This window comes from Aulonocara stuartgranti (genome assembly GCF_965226115.1).
Source record: "Aulonocara stuartgranti genome assembly, chromosome: 4".
Classification (NCBI taxonomy): domain Eukaryota; kingdom Metazoa; phylum Chordata; class Actinopteri; order Cichliformes; family Cichlidae; genus Aulonocara; species Aulonocara stuartgranti.
In genome coordinates, this window is record NC_138942.1 from 27,995,540 (window position 1) to 28,011,887 (window position 16,348).

The following is a 16,348-nucleotide window of genomic DNA, read 5'->3' on the forward strand; positions in this document are numbered from 1 at the left end:
GGGGGTGTCGGGGGGTGGGCAGCTGTAAAGAAGGGGCAATGGGAGGGACTGCGGGATGGTGTGACAGAGTGGAGAGAGAAACGGCGAGGAGAGGAATAAAAGGCTCTGGAGACGTCTCCAAACGTAGATGGTAACAGGAAGGAGGAGTAGAGGGAGAGAAGGAGGGAAAGAGGAGGGAAAGAGGAGGACCAGGGTGGACCTCAGAAGTTTGACTGGCAGGGGAAATGTGAGGGTGATAACGGGAGGCGGGGTGGAGGGTGGTGGGGTATTTAAAAAACAAAAACCCAGACACACACAAACACACACATTAACTTCTTCTTATCTGAACCTCTGAAACACCTTTCTAAAGAAAACATGATAGCAAACCAGTGAAAGCCCACAGCAGCTTCTCCCCAATAAGCAGCCTGTCAGAGCTTCATCATCTATTTTATGTGTGGGTGGGAGGGGCTTGTAAGATCTTGTTTTTTCTTGGCTTTCAAAGTGGAAAGAAGTGATAACAGTGAGCATACATTGTCGAGGTTGTGATTTTGCTCACCTGAAGACCATAAGAACTGCGTTCACAGAGTTTTTAGCTCCATCTTTGGTCTCCCCACTCTCACTGCTGAGCCTGCTCGCTGTCCAGTGTGGTGTTGAATAGGCAGTATAAAGGCTTTTTGCCTTCTGGCCAAAAATGTTACTATGGGAAAGGGAGTCTGCACCAAAGCTGTAGAGTTGTGAGCACAACAACTAAACAAGGAGATAATTCTGCTATAAATTTCAGAAAAGCCAAAGAAATCAGGCGTGATTTCATGTTGTTATGGACGTGTAGACAGTCCAAATACCAAAGTTTTGCATGAGACAAAAATCTTAAACTGTGCTTTAACAAATGGGCATATCTTCTGAAATGTGAAGCCGACATGGATGTGCCTGAAACCTAATGTCTTTCTAATGGTCAGCAGGGGAGACTCAGCTGGCTGCATGATGAAAACACAAAACCTCAGCTCCCTCTCTCTTAAAGCTTTCCTGATGAGTCGTGGAGGAAAATCAAACATCACCTCATGATGTAGAGTTTCAAAAAACCCAAACAGATTACTGCAGATCGTGCATTTCTCTGACTTTTACAGTGTCTACATCCTTCTTTTTATATACAGCCCATTAAGTAAACCTGAAATGAATCAGGGGGCTGTACCCAATCAAAATACAAAGATTCTCATCATATCATTGTAGATGTCACAGTAACAAGATTTACAGTATTAAAAGACTTGTCTAGTTTCCTCAGATTTTTTAAGAACAGACTGCACACCATGCCGACCTCTTTGTAAATCACCTTGTTGGTGCAAAAATCCTATTTTATGTCTGTCAAAGTGTTTTATCTTAGAGTCAACTAAATAAATGGGAACAAACTGTGGTTTAGTGACAGGCTGCAAGTAAATAAAGTGCAATTTTTAAACATGATCTGTGTCTGTGTACTTTAATTGCATAATAGTTCCCTTAAAGCACCAATAACGATACCAGCTGGGACCCTGAGTAACTCAGACATGTTTAGTCATCCTTTTACATTTTACCTGTTTTTTTTTTTTTTTTCCATCTAGGCCTTAGTGAGCAGGGATAATTGATCCACTCCCCAAATCCAAAATGCTGTGGGGTCAGTGCGACACAAGAAAGAAATTACACGCACATCTGTGTGCTGCTCTCCTGCAAATCACCTTTCAATTAAAGCAATCACAGAAACTCCGGATACATCTGCGCCATCGCTCAGTCAAAACTCTTTGGACTGGTCTTTCAGCTACATTGTTAGTTTTCATTTTTATTTCATTTTACTTATTGTTTAAAACATTTCCATTTGGTTTTTATTCATTTTAATGCCACTTTTAGTCCTTTTATTTATTACAGTACGGGGGTTTTCGGGTATTACGATAAACACCAAACACTTTTACCCTAACAAACTGTTTGTTCTGAAGCTGATATAGAATTAAAATCAAACACACTTTCTGATTATTCCAAGTTTATCTTAATTCTGTAGGCTCAAAACATTTTTTCAGGTTTTTGTCTATTTTTTCGTTTTTCTTTAAGTAAACAAAACAAATTCTTCACACCTCTTTTTGAGTTTATTTTTAGTTTAATATAAAACCACAAACCTATCGTAAAGAAACATTTTCTTTGAGGAACCTGGAGTTCAAATCATTTCTTCTATCCGGACCGATAGGTTTCCTTTATCGCTCACATGCGTGTGCGAACAATTTGCTGATGTAAGAATATACAGCAGACGTGTGTGTTGTTGGGGGAGGGGGGGCATTAAATCACCAAATTTTCCAAAGTTTGGGTTCACATTTTTACTGAGTCAACACATTTCACCAGCAAATGACAGAGGAAGAAACACAGATGGGGGTAAAACAAAACTTTAAAATCACAAAAATTGTAAAAGCTTCCTGTCTCTGAAAAACGATTGGAGTCAAAAATCTGTGTTGTACCAAAAGTCGGTGGGAACGCAACACAAAGACGACTGAGCAAGACCCTCCACTTGCTCCTGCCTTTCTTTGGCTTAATCAAAAGAAGAGAGCCCCTCTTTCCTCTGGCTCCCCCGGGTGGTAATGTACGGGTGGTGCATGATTGCGGATCACGTGGATACATTCATGACTGAGGCAGAGGACAGTGCACATGGCTAAACACACACTGTAGCAGCAACAGACAGCAGAGATAAAGGGACGACAGAGTGTAGCAAATGCAGGAAAAAAAGAGCGCTTCCTGTCAGAATCATCACATTTTTTTCACTCTTTGTGATTTTGAGGCTCTGTGAGCGTTTCAAACAAACAGCAGGATCTGATAACCTGGATTATCTTCAGTTCTTCTCGTGACCTCCCCACCCCCCCACCCTCAAGACAGTCTGTTTGTTACTGCCTGTGTTTGGAACGCGCAATCATTGACGCTCGGCCCGGCCAGTGCTTCGTCTCACCGTGAGCACGCGGAGAAGAGAGTGCTCCTCGCTTCTCATCAACATCAAGTTCCTCTGTGCTTTTACAGCAGCCTTTCACTTCTCAGTCTCCTCTCAGAGTCTGTGGCTGGCAGTGGGGAGCTAATAACCCTTTGACCTCTGACCGCGGAGCCTAGCAGAGGTCAGAGACGTAGTCAAAATCCTTAAAGTAATCTTGCTCCCTACGGGAGAGGGCTCGGCGCTCGCGGGGTGGCGTGAGAGCGGGAGCCTCGTTGGTGAACTCCTCGTCGAAGTTGCTGACGTCTTCTTTCCCCACTATGTTGGGAACGAACGGGGGCGGGACTTTTCTCTGCAGGAGTGCCTCCCAGTCCATTACCTGAATGGGATTTAGGTTTAGGTAGCTGTCAATCAACGTTCTCGCCAAGGAAAAAAAAAATATGAAAGAAAAAATGCTCACCCTGAAAAAAGGCTGCTTTTTGACCTCTTCGGCATCCTTTTCTCCAGAACCGAGACGTCTTTCGGGATTTCTTCTCAACAGCTAGAAAAAAACAAAAATGTCACTTATGAGCACAAAAAAACGTGAAGACATATCAAAACCTTCCTAAAAATCAAAAAGAAAGCGCTATATAAATGCAATCCATTATTATTATTATTATTATTATTATTATTAGAAATACACAAAAGCCCAAAATAACTTTAAGAAAGCATCGTCTGACCCGTCTCATGATGCCGATGGCCTCAGTGGTGAGGAAGCGCGGGTAGCGTACTTCATCGTTCACTATGCTGTCAAAAACCTCCTCTTCATCATCACCTGGGAAAGGAGACTGAAACAAACATTATACATTACACATCTGTAAAATATAACGTTTTATTCAACTACATTCTGTAGCATACTCATCATTAGTTACAGTGGTATTACACTGTAACTAATGACAAAATGCTGACTTTAAGTAATTTGATTATATGTAAATTTTTCATAGAATATTGGTACACGAGTACAATAAAAATGTTACATTTAATGGAACCTGGTCAAATGAAATTTACATGACGGGTGTAAATTAAATTAATGATTCATTATTATGATAAATAAACATGGAGTTTATATATTTCAGCTGCTCTTTTAAGGAGCTTAGAAAGAAAAGCATCTGGACTTTTCTTTCTAAGCGGATGAGAGGTGAAACGTCTTTAAGCAACTTAAAGACGTTTCACCTCTCATCCGAGAAGCTTCTTCAGTTCTAGGGTCAAATGGTGGAGAGTCACAGATTTAAGCCCTGTGGGAGTGTCCCCCCCGAGAGGGAGAAAGGACCCCCTAATGATCCTCTACCTAACCCCATGAGCCAAGGTGTGAAAATGGATGTAGGTCACAATCAGCCAAGGTTTGGGGTGAACTCACTGTAACCCCACCCTATCATGTGATTACCTGGACGTAGAACATTTTTCTAATGCATAACAATACACCTGAAGCAGCTTAGCCACCATCCTTATTTAAGTAAGACAATAACCAGACCATGTTACAGCACTAAAGAGTTTGGATGCCTAAACACCCACTGACTACCTCTGCTGCACTATGACATAAAAAGTCTTGATGCCCAATCATCCAGGTAAGTAAACCTCCAAAAGTTGATTCTGTTCAAGAGACTGAAGACTGAGACTGAGGAAATCACGTGGATGAGTGACGAAACGTTTTTCCCACTGAAAGTGCTACGTCCCGATGAACAGAATCAACGTTTGGAGATATGATGTATAAGTCCCACATCAAGCACGAAAGAGAAAATATTCTGCTTTCAAGCCTTAAGCTAACAGCTTCATCTGCTATCAAACGTTTTAAAGTGTTAGAAACAGTAAACATGCCCCTGTCATGACTTTTTATGAAACCTAAAGATGGCATCTTCAGTGTTAGTGTTTCATTTTTTGTCATTTTATTTGACATCCAGGCAGGAGATAAGAAGCTCGAAGAAAGATGGGTATTCATGACATTTACACAACCTTTTCCCCACTCCTGTCATGCTCAGTGGGAAGCTCAGAAGGTAGCAAGTTATGTAACTCTGGGAATCGGGGATCATCTGATCCTCTGCGTCTGAGCTTGGGTCAGTGCTACAAGGATCATTTACCCTTTCTACCCTAACAACAATCACATGGGTGAGAGCAACGTCAGGAGAAAATGGCCTCTGTGTGAATGTGGTGACTGACTAGTTCTCACCTCTCCCACCAGCATCTCATACACGAGCACCCCGAGGCCCCACCAGTCGACTGCCCTGGTGTACGATGTGTCTGTGAGCACCTCTGGGGCCAAAAACTCAGGAGTCCCACAGAATGTGCTGGTCCTGTCTCCATAACCCATGCCTCAGAAAAGAAAGAAACAAAGGGTGACCAACGTGTGAGGGTTGAGTCAGATTTAACCAAACAGAAGGGAACAGAGGATCAGTGTGATCAGCATATGATGAACACTCACCTTCTTTACAAAGCCCAAAGTCAGCTATTTTAACATAACCCTCAGTGTCCAGCAGCAGGTTGTCCAGTTTAAGATCCCTGATGGAAGAAAAGGAATCAGATTTATGTCGACTACTTCAAAGAGAAAGGAAACGCGTTACGTGTGGAATGCAAAGACGGAGGCGATACAAACACTCACCGATACACAATCTTGTGGTCATGAAGAAACTGAAGACCCAAGACCACACAGGCAGAGTAGAACCTGTTGTACAGACGACAGAAAGCAAGAGACGCAGAAGAAAAGTGTGAAGCAAGACTTCAGTCCCATTCCTCCAGGTGTATAAAGTCTGCGCACCGAGCCATTCATGAAACAATGAGTCACACTAAAGAGCTCGTTGAATTCAAGCTTCGGTTTGTCAAATTTCTTCCCGCCTACATATCCCACAATTAACCGTGTTATTGTAGAGTGGAAGCTTTTACGACCCACAGAAGCTCAGCCACAAAGGAGCCTACTACACAAAGTTGCAGTGCGTGAAAGTGACAGACGCTCTGTTGACTCAAAAACTGCTTCAAACTTCCGTACACATTAACATCAGCGGCAAAACTGTGTGCCGGGAGCTTCATGGCATGGTTTCCATGGCCGAGCAGCTCCTGTAGATATGTGTAGGTATACATGCACGACAAAGCAGAACTCACACAGCACGTTGCTCAGAAAAGACGTCTGCATGTATGTGCATCATGAGGTCTCCTCCTGCCGTGTACTCCATGACAAAACACACATGTTCTGGCGTCTGGAAGCATGCAAACAGGTTGACCAGGAAGGGATGGTGGGAGCCGTTGACGATCTCAAAGATCCGCTTCTCACACATCAGACTGGAGACGGACAGACAGAGGAAAGGGGGAGGGACGGGGAAGGAAGGGGGATGCACATGAGACAATCATTGTGTAATTATGAGGTGAATGAGCTCTTGTCGTGCAGCAGAGATGTGGTTAAGGTGGTAAAGCACAGCTACCTCTCCACTTCATCACGCGCGACGATGTCTCCTTTCTTCAGGGCTTTGATGGCGTACTGGCTGCCTGTTTTTTTGTACTCCGATAGCAGCACCTGAAGAGTCCAACAAAAGCTTTCGTTAATCACTTCAGAGTTTTTGTTGAGTAACTCTCTGCTAATGGAAATGAACTGGAAAAAAGTAACAGAAGGCAGGTGTAATTCTGTAATTTTGTCTCTGTGATCAAAAAGCATATCTAATAAAGAACTCAGTACTCTCCCTCCTACCCAACCTGCCTCAGCCTGAAACCTAAAGCATTTTTCTTTTCAATAAATATGAACTTGGAGCAACCCTGCATTTATCCGGGAGGTATTTTTGCAGTAAGTGTGAGTATTTAGGGAAGTATGTTAAAATAGCCTGTATTTGTATAGCGCTTTGGTGGTGGTGGTTTATTTGGTTGATCGCAGCTCTTTATGTGTTCCTTGGGCTTCTTTCGACAGTATGAATGGACAAATTTGAGCTTTATCAGTATTTTCTGACAAGAATATCTTTGTACTCTGCAACTAAATTTGGAACGGCCTTGAACTATGTCCAGGCTGGCTGAGGAAATGCCAAAATGTTTTATCTTACAGACACATGAAACATAAACAGATTTCACTGACAATTCTTATGGGTAGTTATTTATTTACTAGTTTATATTCTCCCCGACTCAGCTCAGATTAGCAGGTAATTTTGTTTGTGGCTCCAAACACCTGTTGCCAATAAGGAAGTTACAAAGTGCCCCCTGGTGGACAAATAATGCAAAGTCAACACTCGTAAAACGGTTAAAGGGTGCTTCCCCCCATCTCTTCTATCATTTTTAAATGTTCATTTATCTGCTGTAATAAATGAAAACGTTCTCAGCTATTTACATCAACAGATCTTAGTTATTATAGATACAGATATATAGATGTATATAGCTAAGATCAGCTGATATACTGGTTAAGATTAGTAGATATGATCTGCCACTCACAAGTCGGTTGGATTCTGTGAAAAAGCCTAGAATTCAAAGCTCATAGGGGGTGTAATACCGAGATCTAATACCAAATGTATGATGGAAAGAATAAAACTGTTCAGTGTGCACGTTTCATCAATCAAACAGTTATTTCACATGCCCACTTGAATGAGGCCCACAGAGCTAAAACAGGCTAAAATGCTCCATGGAGCTGCATGGAGCTTGTGTTTACTGACAGGCTGCTAATATTAAAATACTTATTTACACAACAGATGTGTATTTTATCATTTTGAAAATGAAACACAGTACCTTCCCGAAGTGGCCCCTGCCGAGAACAGCGATCAGCTTGAAGTCCTGCAGGGAAAGAGGTCCTTTGCTGGGCCTGAGAGAGGGAAATTACTATTATACAGCAAATGCAATAAATGTCTTTCATAACGTTCAACAAAATCTGTTACATACACCAGAAACTCGCTTTTTTGTTCTGCGTTTTAGCGTCTAACACAGTAAAGCATGTCTTATTCTGGGGTGACATATGCAGTAATCCATATTAATGATGACTCAGCGTTAAAATCAGGTGTTAAAAAAAAGAGGTTACGAAATATGGCCATATTGTGTGAGGGGGTGTCTTCCTGGTGTCATGCTGTGCTGGCAATATTGCAAAAGACATGCTCAGGTGTGGGTTCAAGTGTGTGTGTGTGTGTGTGTGTGTGTGTGTGTGTGTGTGTGTGTGAGACAGAGAGAGATAAGGATCTTTGTCTATTTCTGCACCTGCTTAAAGAGTTGTGGGATTGTGATCTGATTGGCGTCTCCTGAACAGGGACTTCTGGTTTGGACGGAGGCTCAATGACCGGCGTCTGTTCCTGTGATAACAGGGGAGGGGAAATGTGAAACACCAGCATACTGAATGACAAGAGACACAGGGGGGGAGATAATACCAATAAGGGAATACAGCAAAAAGAGGGCAAAATGATGGAGAACATCTGTAGAAGCAGACAATCAGTCAGTGATGCTCATCGAGCCGGATGGTCAGATCCCCCTGTTGGCCGACAGCCTCGCTCCTCCCCTCTCCCCTGTCTTCCTCGCTCCCCTCTCACTGCTAATTAGTTGTCTAAAAACATCAGAGTAATTAATCTCATAATACTTCAACCCCGCTGAACACACCATCTGCCACGGGCCCCTCTGGGTCTCTCTCTGCTTGTCTAAATCTGTCTGTCTTCCTCCCTGGCCTCTTATATTTAAAGTCACACTAGCTCTGCTGGTATACAGTGTACTGACAAGCCATGTTGCATAAAGTGTATAATTTGGAATATTACATTTAGAATGCAAGGAATGAAATCACCAAATTAAAGCTTATATTTGAAAAGATGATATTTTGTCTCCTTGTTTAGTTCCTGTAATAATGTAATATTATTTTAAGGGATCATGGTGCTTTAGTAAAGACCCTACAATAAGACAGAGAAAACTCAGACGACACCCTATGAGCAAGCACTTGGTGACAGTGGGAAGGAAAAATCCCTTTTAACAGGAAGAACAGGAAGGGTGTTCCCATGATGCATTGAGTATTTCTTCTTCAGTCACCTTTCTCACTCACTATGTGTTAATAGACCTCTCTGCACTGAATCATACTTCTTATTAACCTCTGTCTCTCTTCCACAGCATGTCTTTATCCTGTTTTCCTTCTCTCACCCCAACCGTTCCCAGCAGCCGTCCCTCCCCTCCGTGATCCTGGTTCTGCCGGAGGTTTCTTCTTTTCCTTCCCACTGTCACCAAAGTGCTTGCTCATAGGGGGCCATATGATTGTTGGGTTTTTCTCTCTATGTATTATTGTAGGGTCTAGCCTACAAGATAAAGCGCCTCAGGATGACTGATGTTGTAATTTAGCGCTGTATAAATTAAATTAAATTTCTTTCACATGCTAAAATAACAGAAAAAGGTCTGGTAGCTCGTTGCCCAGACAGTCTTGTATTTTTAATAATGTCCCTTTTTTCTACAGTAGAACATTTCTACAGTAGATACAGCAGATACTGGAAAAAGAGGAAAGTTTTTGTCATTTAATTTTTAATCTACTCCTTATTTACTTTGGTATTTCATGAATGGTCGTGGAGGAGATCTTAATCAGTAGAAAAAGCTGCAAACTATAAATATATAGTTAAAAGTTCAAAATCTATGCACTCCTTTACTTTTTCCAAATCTTTCCAGTGGGCCGGATTAGAATCTCTGCCGGTCCAATTCTGTCCCCCGGGCCTTATGTTTGACATTAGCCTATTCACTTATGTGATGCAATTTTAAATAAATTAAATGATTTAATGTCTCTGGATTTAAACCAGAATAAACTGTGTATTTTTGATAATCGTCATAATCTTTAAAGCAGTTCCTGAAAATTCTTTTCCTTGTATTCTTACTAAACTGCATTGTTTTTAATAATAACTGTTTCCCTTTCATAAGTAAGTGAAAATGAAATAAGTTAAATTTTCAGGCTCAGTTGGTTCTTTGCTTCGCTGTCACAGCTCCTCTATTTTCCACCTCTCTATTCTTCACTCCCACACTATCACCCTCTGCAGACTGTGTTCTTCACACTGGGAAAATCACACAGATTTGGACTTGATCAAATTAAAGCTCCCCTCCATCCAATTATGTCTCATTAAAGCTGTCTCCCTGAGATTTCAGTTCTCCATTTGGCTAATTATTCATTCTTTCTGTTTCTGTCTCCGCTCAGGCCCCGGCTAGGCCGGTCTTAGATTTCACTGCAGCCCACAGGAAGGCAGCCTGTATGACAGGGAGCACTGTTTTCAAGACAGAGGCTGCAGGTAGGAAAACAGGAAAATGGTAACGTGATAGTATAAAGATGCCCATCTTTTCCCCCAAGAGAATCTCTGCATCTCACTCACCACGGGAGCAGGTGAGTCCACTACATCTGTCTTGACTTCAGGTTTTACCAGATGGTCAGTTTCCAGGTTTAGCTTCTCCACTGAGATTTCCCTGCAGAGTGCACAAAATAAAGAAAAAAGAAATCAAACTTTGTGGAGGCACAAATAAAAGCATTACCGTATTTTCTGCACTATAACCGCACTTAAAATTCTTTAACTTTCACAAAAATCGACAGTGTGCCTTATGTATGAATTCTGGTTGCGCTTACTGACGTCGGACCGATTTTATGTGGTACACGGTGCTCAAAAATCTGTCAAAAAATGTTTTAGCAGGACTTTGGTAAGCTATGAAGCTGCACCGCTTGATGGATTGTCGGAGCATTACGGCCACCGTAGTCAGGAGCCTCGCGGAGTAATCTGGGTCCAAAACTCCATCCGTTTCAGGTCCCAAAGTCAAATGAACACTGCGGCATCACTGAGAGTTAAAAACTGTCTAAATTCTTTCATCTTTAATAAAATCATCAGCGTTGCTGCTTTACCAGGTGTAACAATTAAGTTTAACATCCAGGCAGCCATGAAAACAGATGAACGCTAACTTTTTTCCACTCAATGAAAGCTCATGTGAGGTTTCCCGATGGTTAGGGACAAATGCAATCGCATAGCAGGATGCTGTAAACGGACCAAACTTCAGTCAGGAGAACAACTGAGATAATCCATCCACAATACTGCAACAACATGGGAATAGAGCAGCTGCGAGAAAATTCAACATTAATGAGTCAATGGTACGGAAGTGGAGGAAGCAAGAAGAAGAGTTGAGTAAAGTTTGACTTATCTGACTGTTTTGTTTTGCTTAATGCGCCTTATAATCCGGTGTGCCTTATGTATGAAAACAGACCCGTTCATCGACAGTGCGCCTTATAATCCGAAAAATACGGTATTTACTTTCTGGTAAAAAATGAAAATGAATACACCGCCAACAATAAACTCAACTTCAAGAATACCCGCTCAGGTGTAACTCACGCTGTCTAAATGATGCAATAATAACAATAATAATAATGACAATATAAAAATATAAATAATGGCAGACATTAAAAAGTTCTTTAAAGCTACATAAGATCCACCACCCATTAGCAACTGATCCAAAGTGGTCAGATATTGATTCCTTTAATCAGCTCTACACTGATCAATGACCACGACTTAAAATAAACATATCCTAAATTAATAACTGAAATGCATTAAGGCATACCATATGCATTTCAGTCCACCTGCAGACACATTAGTTACATACCCTGCACTGGTTGTGAGCGGGCTGCTTGTGAAACTGGGCGCGCTGCTTCCGCTCGGGATGACGTTCCTCAGCAGGCGGACCCAGGTAGCGATGTCCACGTTCATCTGACGGGCCCGCAGGAAAGCTTTACCTAAACGTACACATTGCCAAATGTGAAAAAGAAACTCTTCAGCTTCAGCTCAGCTGTCAAATGACGTGACTCTATTGCATGTGACTTTTTCATGTGAGTTTTTTTTTCTTAATTTTTTACTGCTTTTAACTTGTACTTTCTGCTGTGATAAAAAAAAAAAAGATCCCACATGTGGGACTAAAAGAGGTTTATCTTACCTTATCTTTAGAATGTGCGTCTCGTAAATTAAACAGATGATATTATTTCAACTCCTGTGGTTTTATAAACAAAACTTCACATGCAGCAGGCTTGAAGCGAGTAAAATAATATCTTAATTTAGAATAACTGATGTATGTATCATTCAGCAATTCAGTTTATTTATACAGCACCAAATCACAACAACAACCACCTGAAGGTGCTTTGTAGTGTAAAGTAAAGACCCAACAATGATAAAGAGAAAACCCCAAGAAAGCCCAAACGAAGGAAAACTCCCTTTTAACAGGAAGAAACCTCCAGCTGAACCAGGCTCAGGAAAGACTTTGCTGCGACCACAGGGACACAAAGGAGCTAGAGTTGCTCACCTTGCAAATAGTGGCTGATCCACTTTACCCACTAAGCTATACCAAATAATTTTTTAAGACATGCATCCCTTTTCCTTTTAACCCAACGACATCTGAATGTGTGAATGTGCAACCCGCTCAGACCTAACAACATGCAGTAATGATCACTTTCAACATGGCACAAGTGAGAAAGTCACTCAGAGTCACTGAGGGGAAATTACAGTTGTGCACTTGTCTCTCCGACATGCTGAGTTGTCAGCTTAGCTAACAATAACTTTTTAAACAGGGGAAAAACCTGCCATGTGACACACTCACTTTAAGCCTCCGACTAATCTGACAACATGCTCAAAGTTTTCCTCTTTGTGTTCAAAAAGGCTTTTGAACTAAAAAAAAAAATTCAGAGAAAGCAAAACAGACAGTTTAAAGTTTTTGTTGGAGGTACATACAAACCTCTCCAAAACCTCCTCTCATGCTCATGTCAAATTTTGAAGCATAAAATCTTCACCACTGCTCACCAGTGCTGGCAATAATCCCAGTTAACACTAATAGGAGCTACTTCAGGAAGCTTTTTGTTGTGCTTTTATTACAATTCTGCAGCATCAGATGACAGAAACCTCTCATTATCTTCTCCAGAATGAAAGGGCTGCACACATTTGCATGCAACGCAGAAAAACATTATTAATTACCAAAAATTAATTATCCCCGACTTGCTGACAATGTCTAACAGCAAATGACACCAAGATCTTTACTTCACAAAGATGATCTCTAACCTTTTTTATTTTGCCAAGACAGTTATGGATGTATCCCTATAACCTCTCTAATTATTAAGGCAGCTCCAAAAAACAGCTGCAGTTAAGAAAACTCTGACCTCGTGCATTATGCATCACTTGGTGTACTTTCCATCAGTGTGTTCTGAGTACGTCTGAATGAAGCCGTGAGGAGCAATCATGCAAAACGGGTCCATGTCTGAATGACAGATCGCAGTCACAGACCGATAAAGCCAGCGGTGGTGACTTAACACACACACGCTTCTCATTCTTTTGTTCACTGGTGGATTCAAGTCTCTTTTTCCACAAGTAGATGGCGCTGCAGAGCACGTACACGTTTGATCCGCTTGTCAAAAAAAATGTGAAACAAGAAAAGCAGCAAGCTGGGAAAAAGATTTTAAAGTCCAAACGTGGATATAAAAAGGTTGTGTGTGAACACTGGAGCATACCGTGCTGCTTAGAAAAGACTTTCTTCTGCCTCTGGAGTCTTCGGCCTCTCTCTATGACTGGATTGAAGAAGGTCACCTGAAACATGCACAGTTACACGTTACAACTCTAGTCTGCGCCTGAGGTAAAAAAACACAGCGACTGTGTTTTTTAGGTACTTTTGTGTTTTAATGTTTGCAGGCAAATATGAATGATGAGGAGGTTCTGATGAGACTAAAAGGAAGCTGTAATGTTCACGCATGTGTCTGCCCAGTACCTCAGCCAGCAGCAGCCCCTGTGGCTCCAGTTCCAGCTGGACTTGATGTCTTTGGTTGTCCAGGAAATCCTCCAGCTTCAGGTACTTCAGAGCACACAGGGAGCGATAATCTCTCCAGTACACAGCGATCTCCATCTCCCTGGACTAATCACAAAACACGAACATTCGATTGCTTCGATACATTAAAAAAAAACAAGTCCGCAGTTCTGCTTCAGGGAAACCGTGAGAAACAGGATCTAAGCTCATGCTTGGTTATCGCTATAGGAACGACATTTGCAGCTCAGTGACAGTGTAAACATTTAACAGGCAGTTTCTTCATCGTGGTTGTGCACTGTGAATTTGCTCCCAGATTCAGGCTGTCAATGCAGAACAACACAATCTTCTTCACTATCTTCCTAACGCCCCTCTGCTCGCCAGATTTGCCTTTCTGTGACTTGGACAACTCCCTCCTCCCCACCAGAATGTAAATCTGGTTGAATGATCATAATTTTGACACACTGGAGGAGATCCAGTGGGCGTTACAGAGGCACAAGGATGAAGAGGGCAAGACTTCCAGGGAGAGATTTATATATAGCAGCTGTGCTGGAAATCGTCCAGTAGTGCACTAGAACAGCGGCCCCCAACCTTTTTTGCGCCACGGACCGGTTTATGCCCGACAATATTTTCACGGACCGGCCTTTAAGGTGTCGCGGATAAATACAACAAAATAAAACTAGTACCGGTACCGAAAAAAAGAAGATTTATTTATAACACAAGTGAAAAGACCCAGGAAAACCAAGTAAACGATAAAAACGATAACAAAATAACGCTGAAAACTGATAAAAACCCTGAACACCATACATTTCACACCTGAGCCTCAACTCTTTGCGGCCCGGTACCAAACGACTCACGGACCGGTACCGGTCCGAGGCCCGGGGGTTGGGGACCGCTGCGCTAGAAGATGATACTGAAGGGGAAATGTGTGAATTTAAACCAAGTAAGGAATTGGAAACAAATCCAAGTGAAAAGAAACAAAACAAAATCTCTGCTCTACTTTAAAATGAAGGTATTTTTCTGGGTAACAACCCATCAAATGCACTGTAGCTAATGTAAAAGCCCATGGAAAGCACTGCTTGACAGCTTAGGCCAGAACCACAGTATTTCTGTGACAGTGTAACAGATTGAGAGTGTGCTTTGTCGTACTCTTTCCAGCTCTAAAGTGAAGGTCTGGTCCCAGGCCTGCTCTCCAACTGTTCTCCAAGCTGTCTGACCCACCACTGTGTTCTCCAGCTTCAGCACGGCACTCACTTCCGCTGTTAAAGATACACAAACACTAAGTAAAAATGTCGACTGCCAACCGGGGGCTGCATTTTATTAAATTATAAGCCTCAAGTGTCAATTTGTTTTAGTTACTACAGTCATCTAGAGCTTAATTCAATGGGAAAAAAAGACCAGGAACACTTACACGAGAGGTCCTCGTTCTTACTGGGGATCTTGAGGCTCATGCTGCTGGTGCTCCGGCTGTAGAGGCCGCTCAGTTTGAATGAGGAGCGTCCATCTGGTGTGGAGTAAGAAGGCAGAACGACAGGGGTCCCTCTATTTCTCCCTGGGACGACCTCCAGCAGTCCCACACAGCCCAGAAGACGAACCTGAAGACTGCCTGGAAAGAAAAGGCAAAGAGGAATTAACCTTACGTTTTTTAATAATAAACTCTGACTGAATATGCTGAAAGCTGTTTTATTCTCCTATTTATTCTGTCTACCTGTAAGGGGTGATGGTTTGATCAGGGTGCTGTACTGGTTATGGACATATGGGGTGCTGTGACGGGAGCTAAAAGCTGAGGAGGAGGCCAGCACTAGCTCCTCTTTGATGAGGCAGGCTTTGGGATGATCCTCAGGCAGCTCCAGCAGTCTTTGTTCCAGAGAGCATCGGAGCAGGTCCAGACGCTGGGACGAGCCGCTCAAACCACACTGAGCCTGCGGAGCGCAGAAAGAATACAAAGCTGTGAGACTGGAGACAGATTTCAGATTCTTTTTAACATACTGTCCTGTGCTAACGTCTTTCTTGTAAATGGTGAAAGTCTTGTCCTTAAAAAACCGGAAAAATCCAGCAAAGACCTGAACCAGGACCTGAGAGATTAACAGGTCTGTGGGTCAAATGGGCTTTTGGCTGAACCGTCAACTGTTCACTGAAGCCTCATAAGAAATGGTTTCACTGGATGCTTCAATAAACTGCTGCATCCACTTCCTATTTTTCTTGCAAAATGAGGAGGCTAAACTGACATTATTTAGCAATGCTTAAAGGAAAAAAAAGTCAGAATTAGAAAATGTAACCAAATCTCTTTGAAATGACTACTCTGGATTATGTGGATGTGTCTGCACCAATAAAAGTACAGGTTTTTGCTTCTGCCTTTTCCAAAGAAACACTGACACTTTAAGGATTGGCTCAGTATTTAGGAACAAATGTTATGACTCTTTCACTTTCTTTCAAAGAGATACGTGACTGATATCACCACAAAGGTACAGCTAGTAATTGGTTAGCATTGTTGGACTAACATATGAGACTGGTAATTGTGAGAAGCAGCTAGCTGGATCTGTTTAACGGTAACAACATACAGCACAGAACTCAGCATTTTCTATTCCATCTACCCAAAGGAGAGACGCAAATGAAACTTTTTAGGGTTTAAAACAGATGATACTGCCAGGACTGTAGATCTCTGACCCAGATAAAGTTCAACCATCTCCTCTCTGA

The 16,348-nt window shown here is 42.1% G+C and overlaps 1 protein-coding gene across 4 annotated transcripts in view; it reads right to left on the reverse strand.

Moving 5' to 3' along the window:
- Positions 1 to 2,846: 2,846 nt before the first annotated feature.
- Positions 2,847 to 16,348, reverse strand: part of pkn1b (protein kinase N1b) — a 52,366-nt gene continuing 38,864 nt past the window's right edge. For all 4 annotated transcript variants that reach the window (XM_082531025.1, XM_082531026.1, XM_082531024.1 and 1 more), the window contains 17 exons: positions 15,360 to 15,573; positions 15,063 to 15,257; positions 14,801 to 14,910; positions 13,619 to 13,762; positions 13,365 to 13,440; positions 11,480 to 11,609; positions 10,213 to 10,303; positions 8,093 to 8,184; positions 7,634 to 7,706; positions 6,355 to 6,446; positions 6,038 to 6,214; positions 5,541 to 5,603; positions 5,364 to 5,440; positions 5,112 to 5,254; positions 3,628 to 3,735; positions 3,369 to 3,449; positions 2,847 to 3,287 (listed from right to left, as the gene is read on the reverse strand). In XM_082531025.1, coding sequence (XP_082387151.1) covers positions 3,084 to 3,287; positions 3,369 to 3,449; positions 3,628 to 3,735; positions 5,112 to 5,254; positions 5,364 to 5,440; positions 5,541 to 5,603; positions 6,038 to 6,214; positions 6,355 to 6,446; positions 7,634 to 7,706; positions 8,093 to 8,184; positions 10,213 to 10,303; positions 11,480 to 11,609; positions 13,365 to 13,440; positions 13,619 to 13,762; positions 14,801 to 14,910; positions 15,063 to 15,257; positions 15,360 to 15,573 — 2,070 coding nt within the window. In that variant the 3' untranslated portion in view covers positions 2,847 to 3,083. The remainder of the gene's footprint in view (positions 3,288 to 3,368; positions 3,450 to 3,627; positions 3,736 to 5,111; positions 5,255 to 5,363; positions 5,441 to 5,540; positions 5,604 to 6,037; positions 6,215 to 6,354; positions 6,447 to 7,633; positions 7,707 to 8,092; positions 8,185 to 10,212; positions 10,304 to 11,479; positions 11,610 to 13,364; positions 13,441 to 13,618; positions 13,763 to 14,800; positions 14,911 to 15,062; positions 15,258 to 15,359; positions 15,574 to 16,348) is intronic.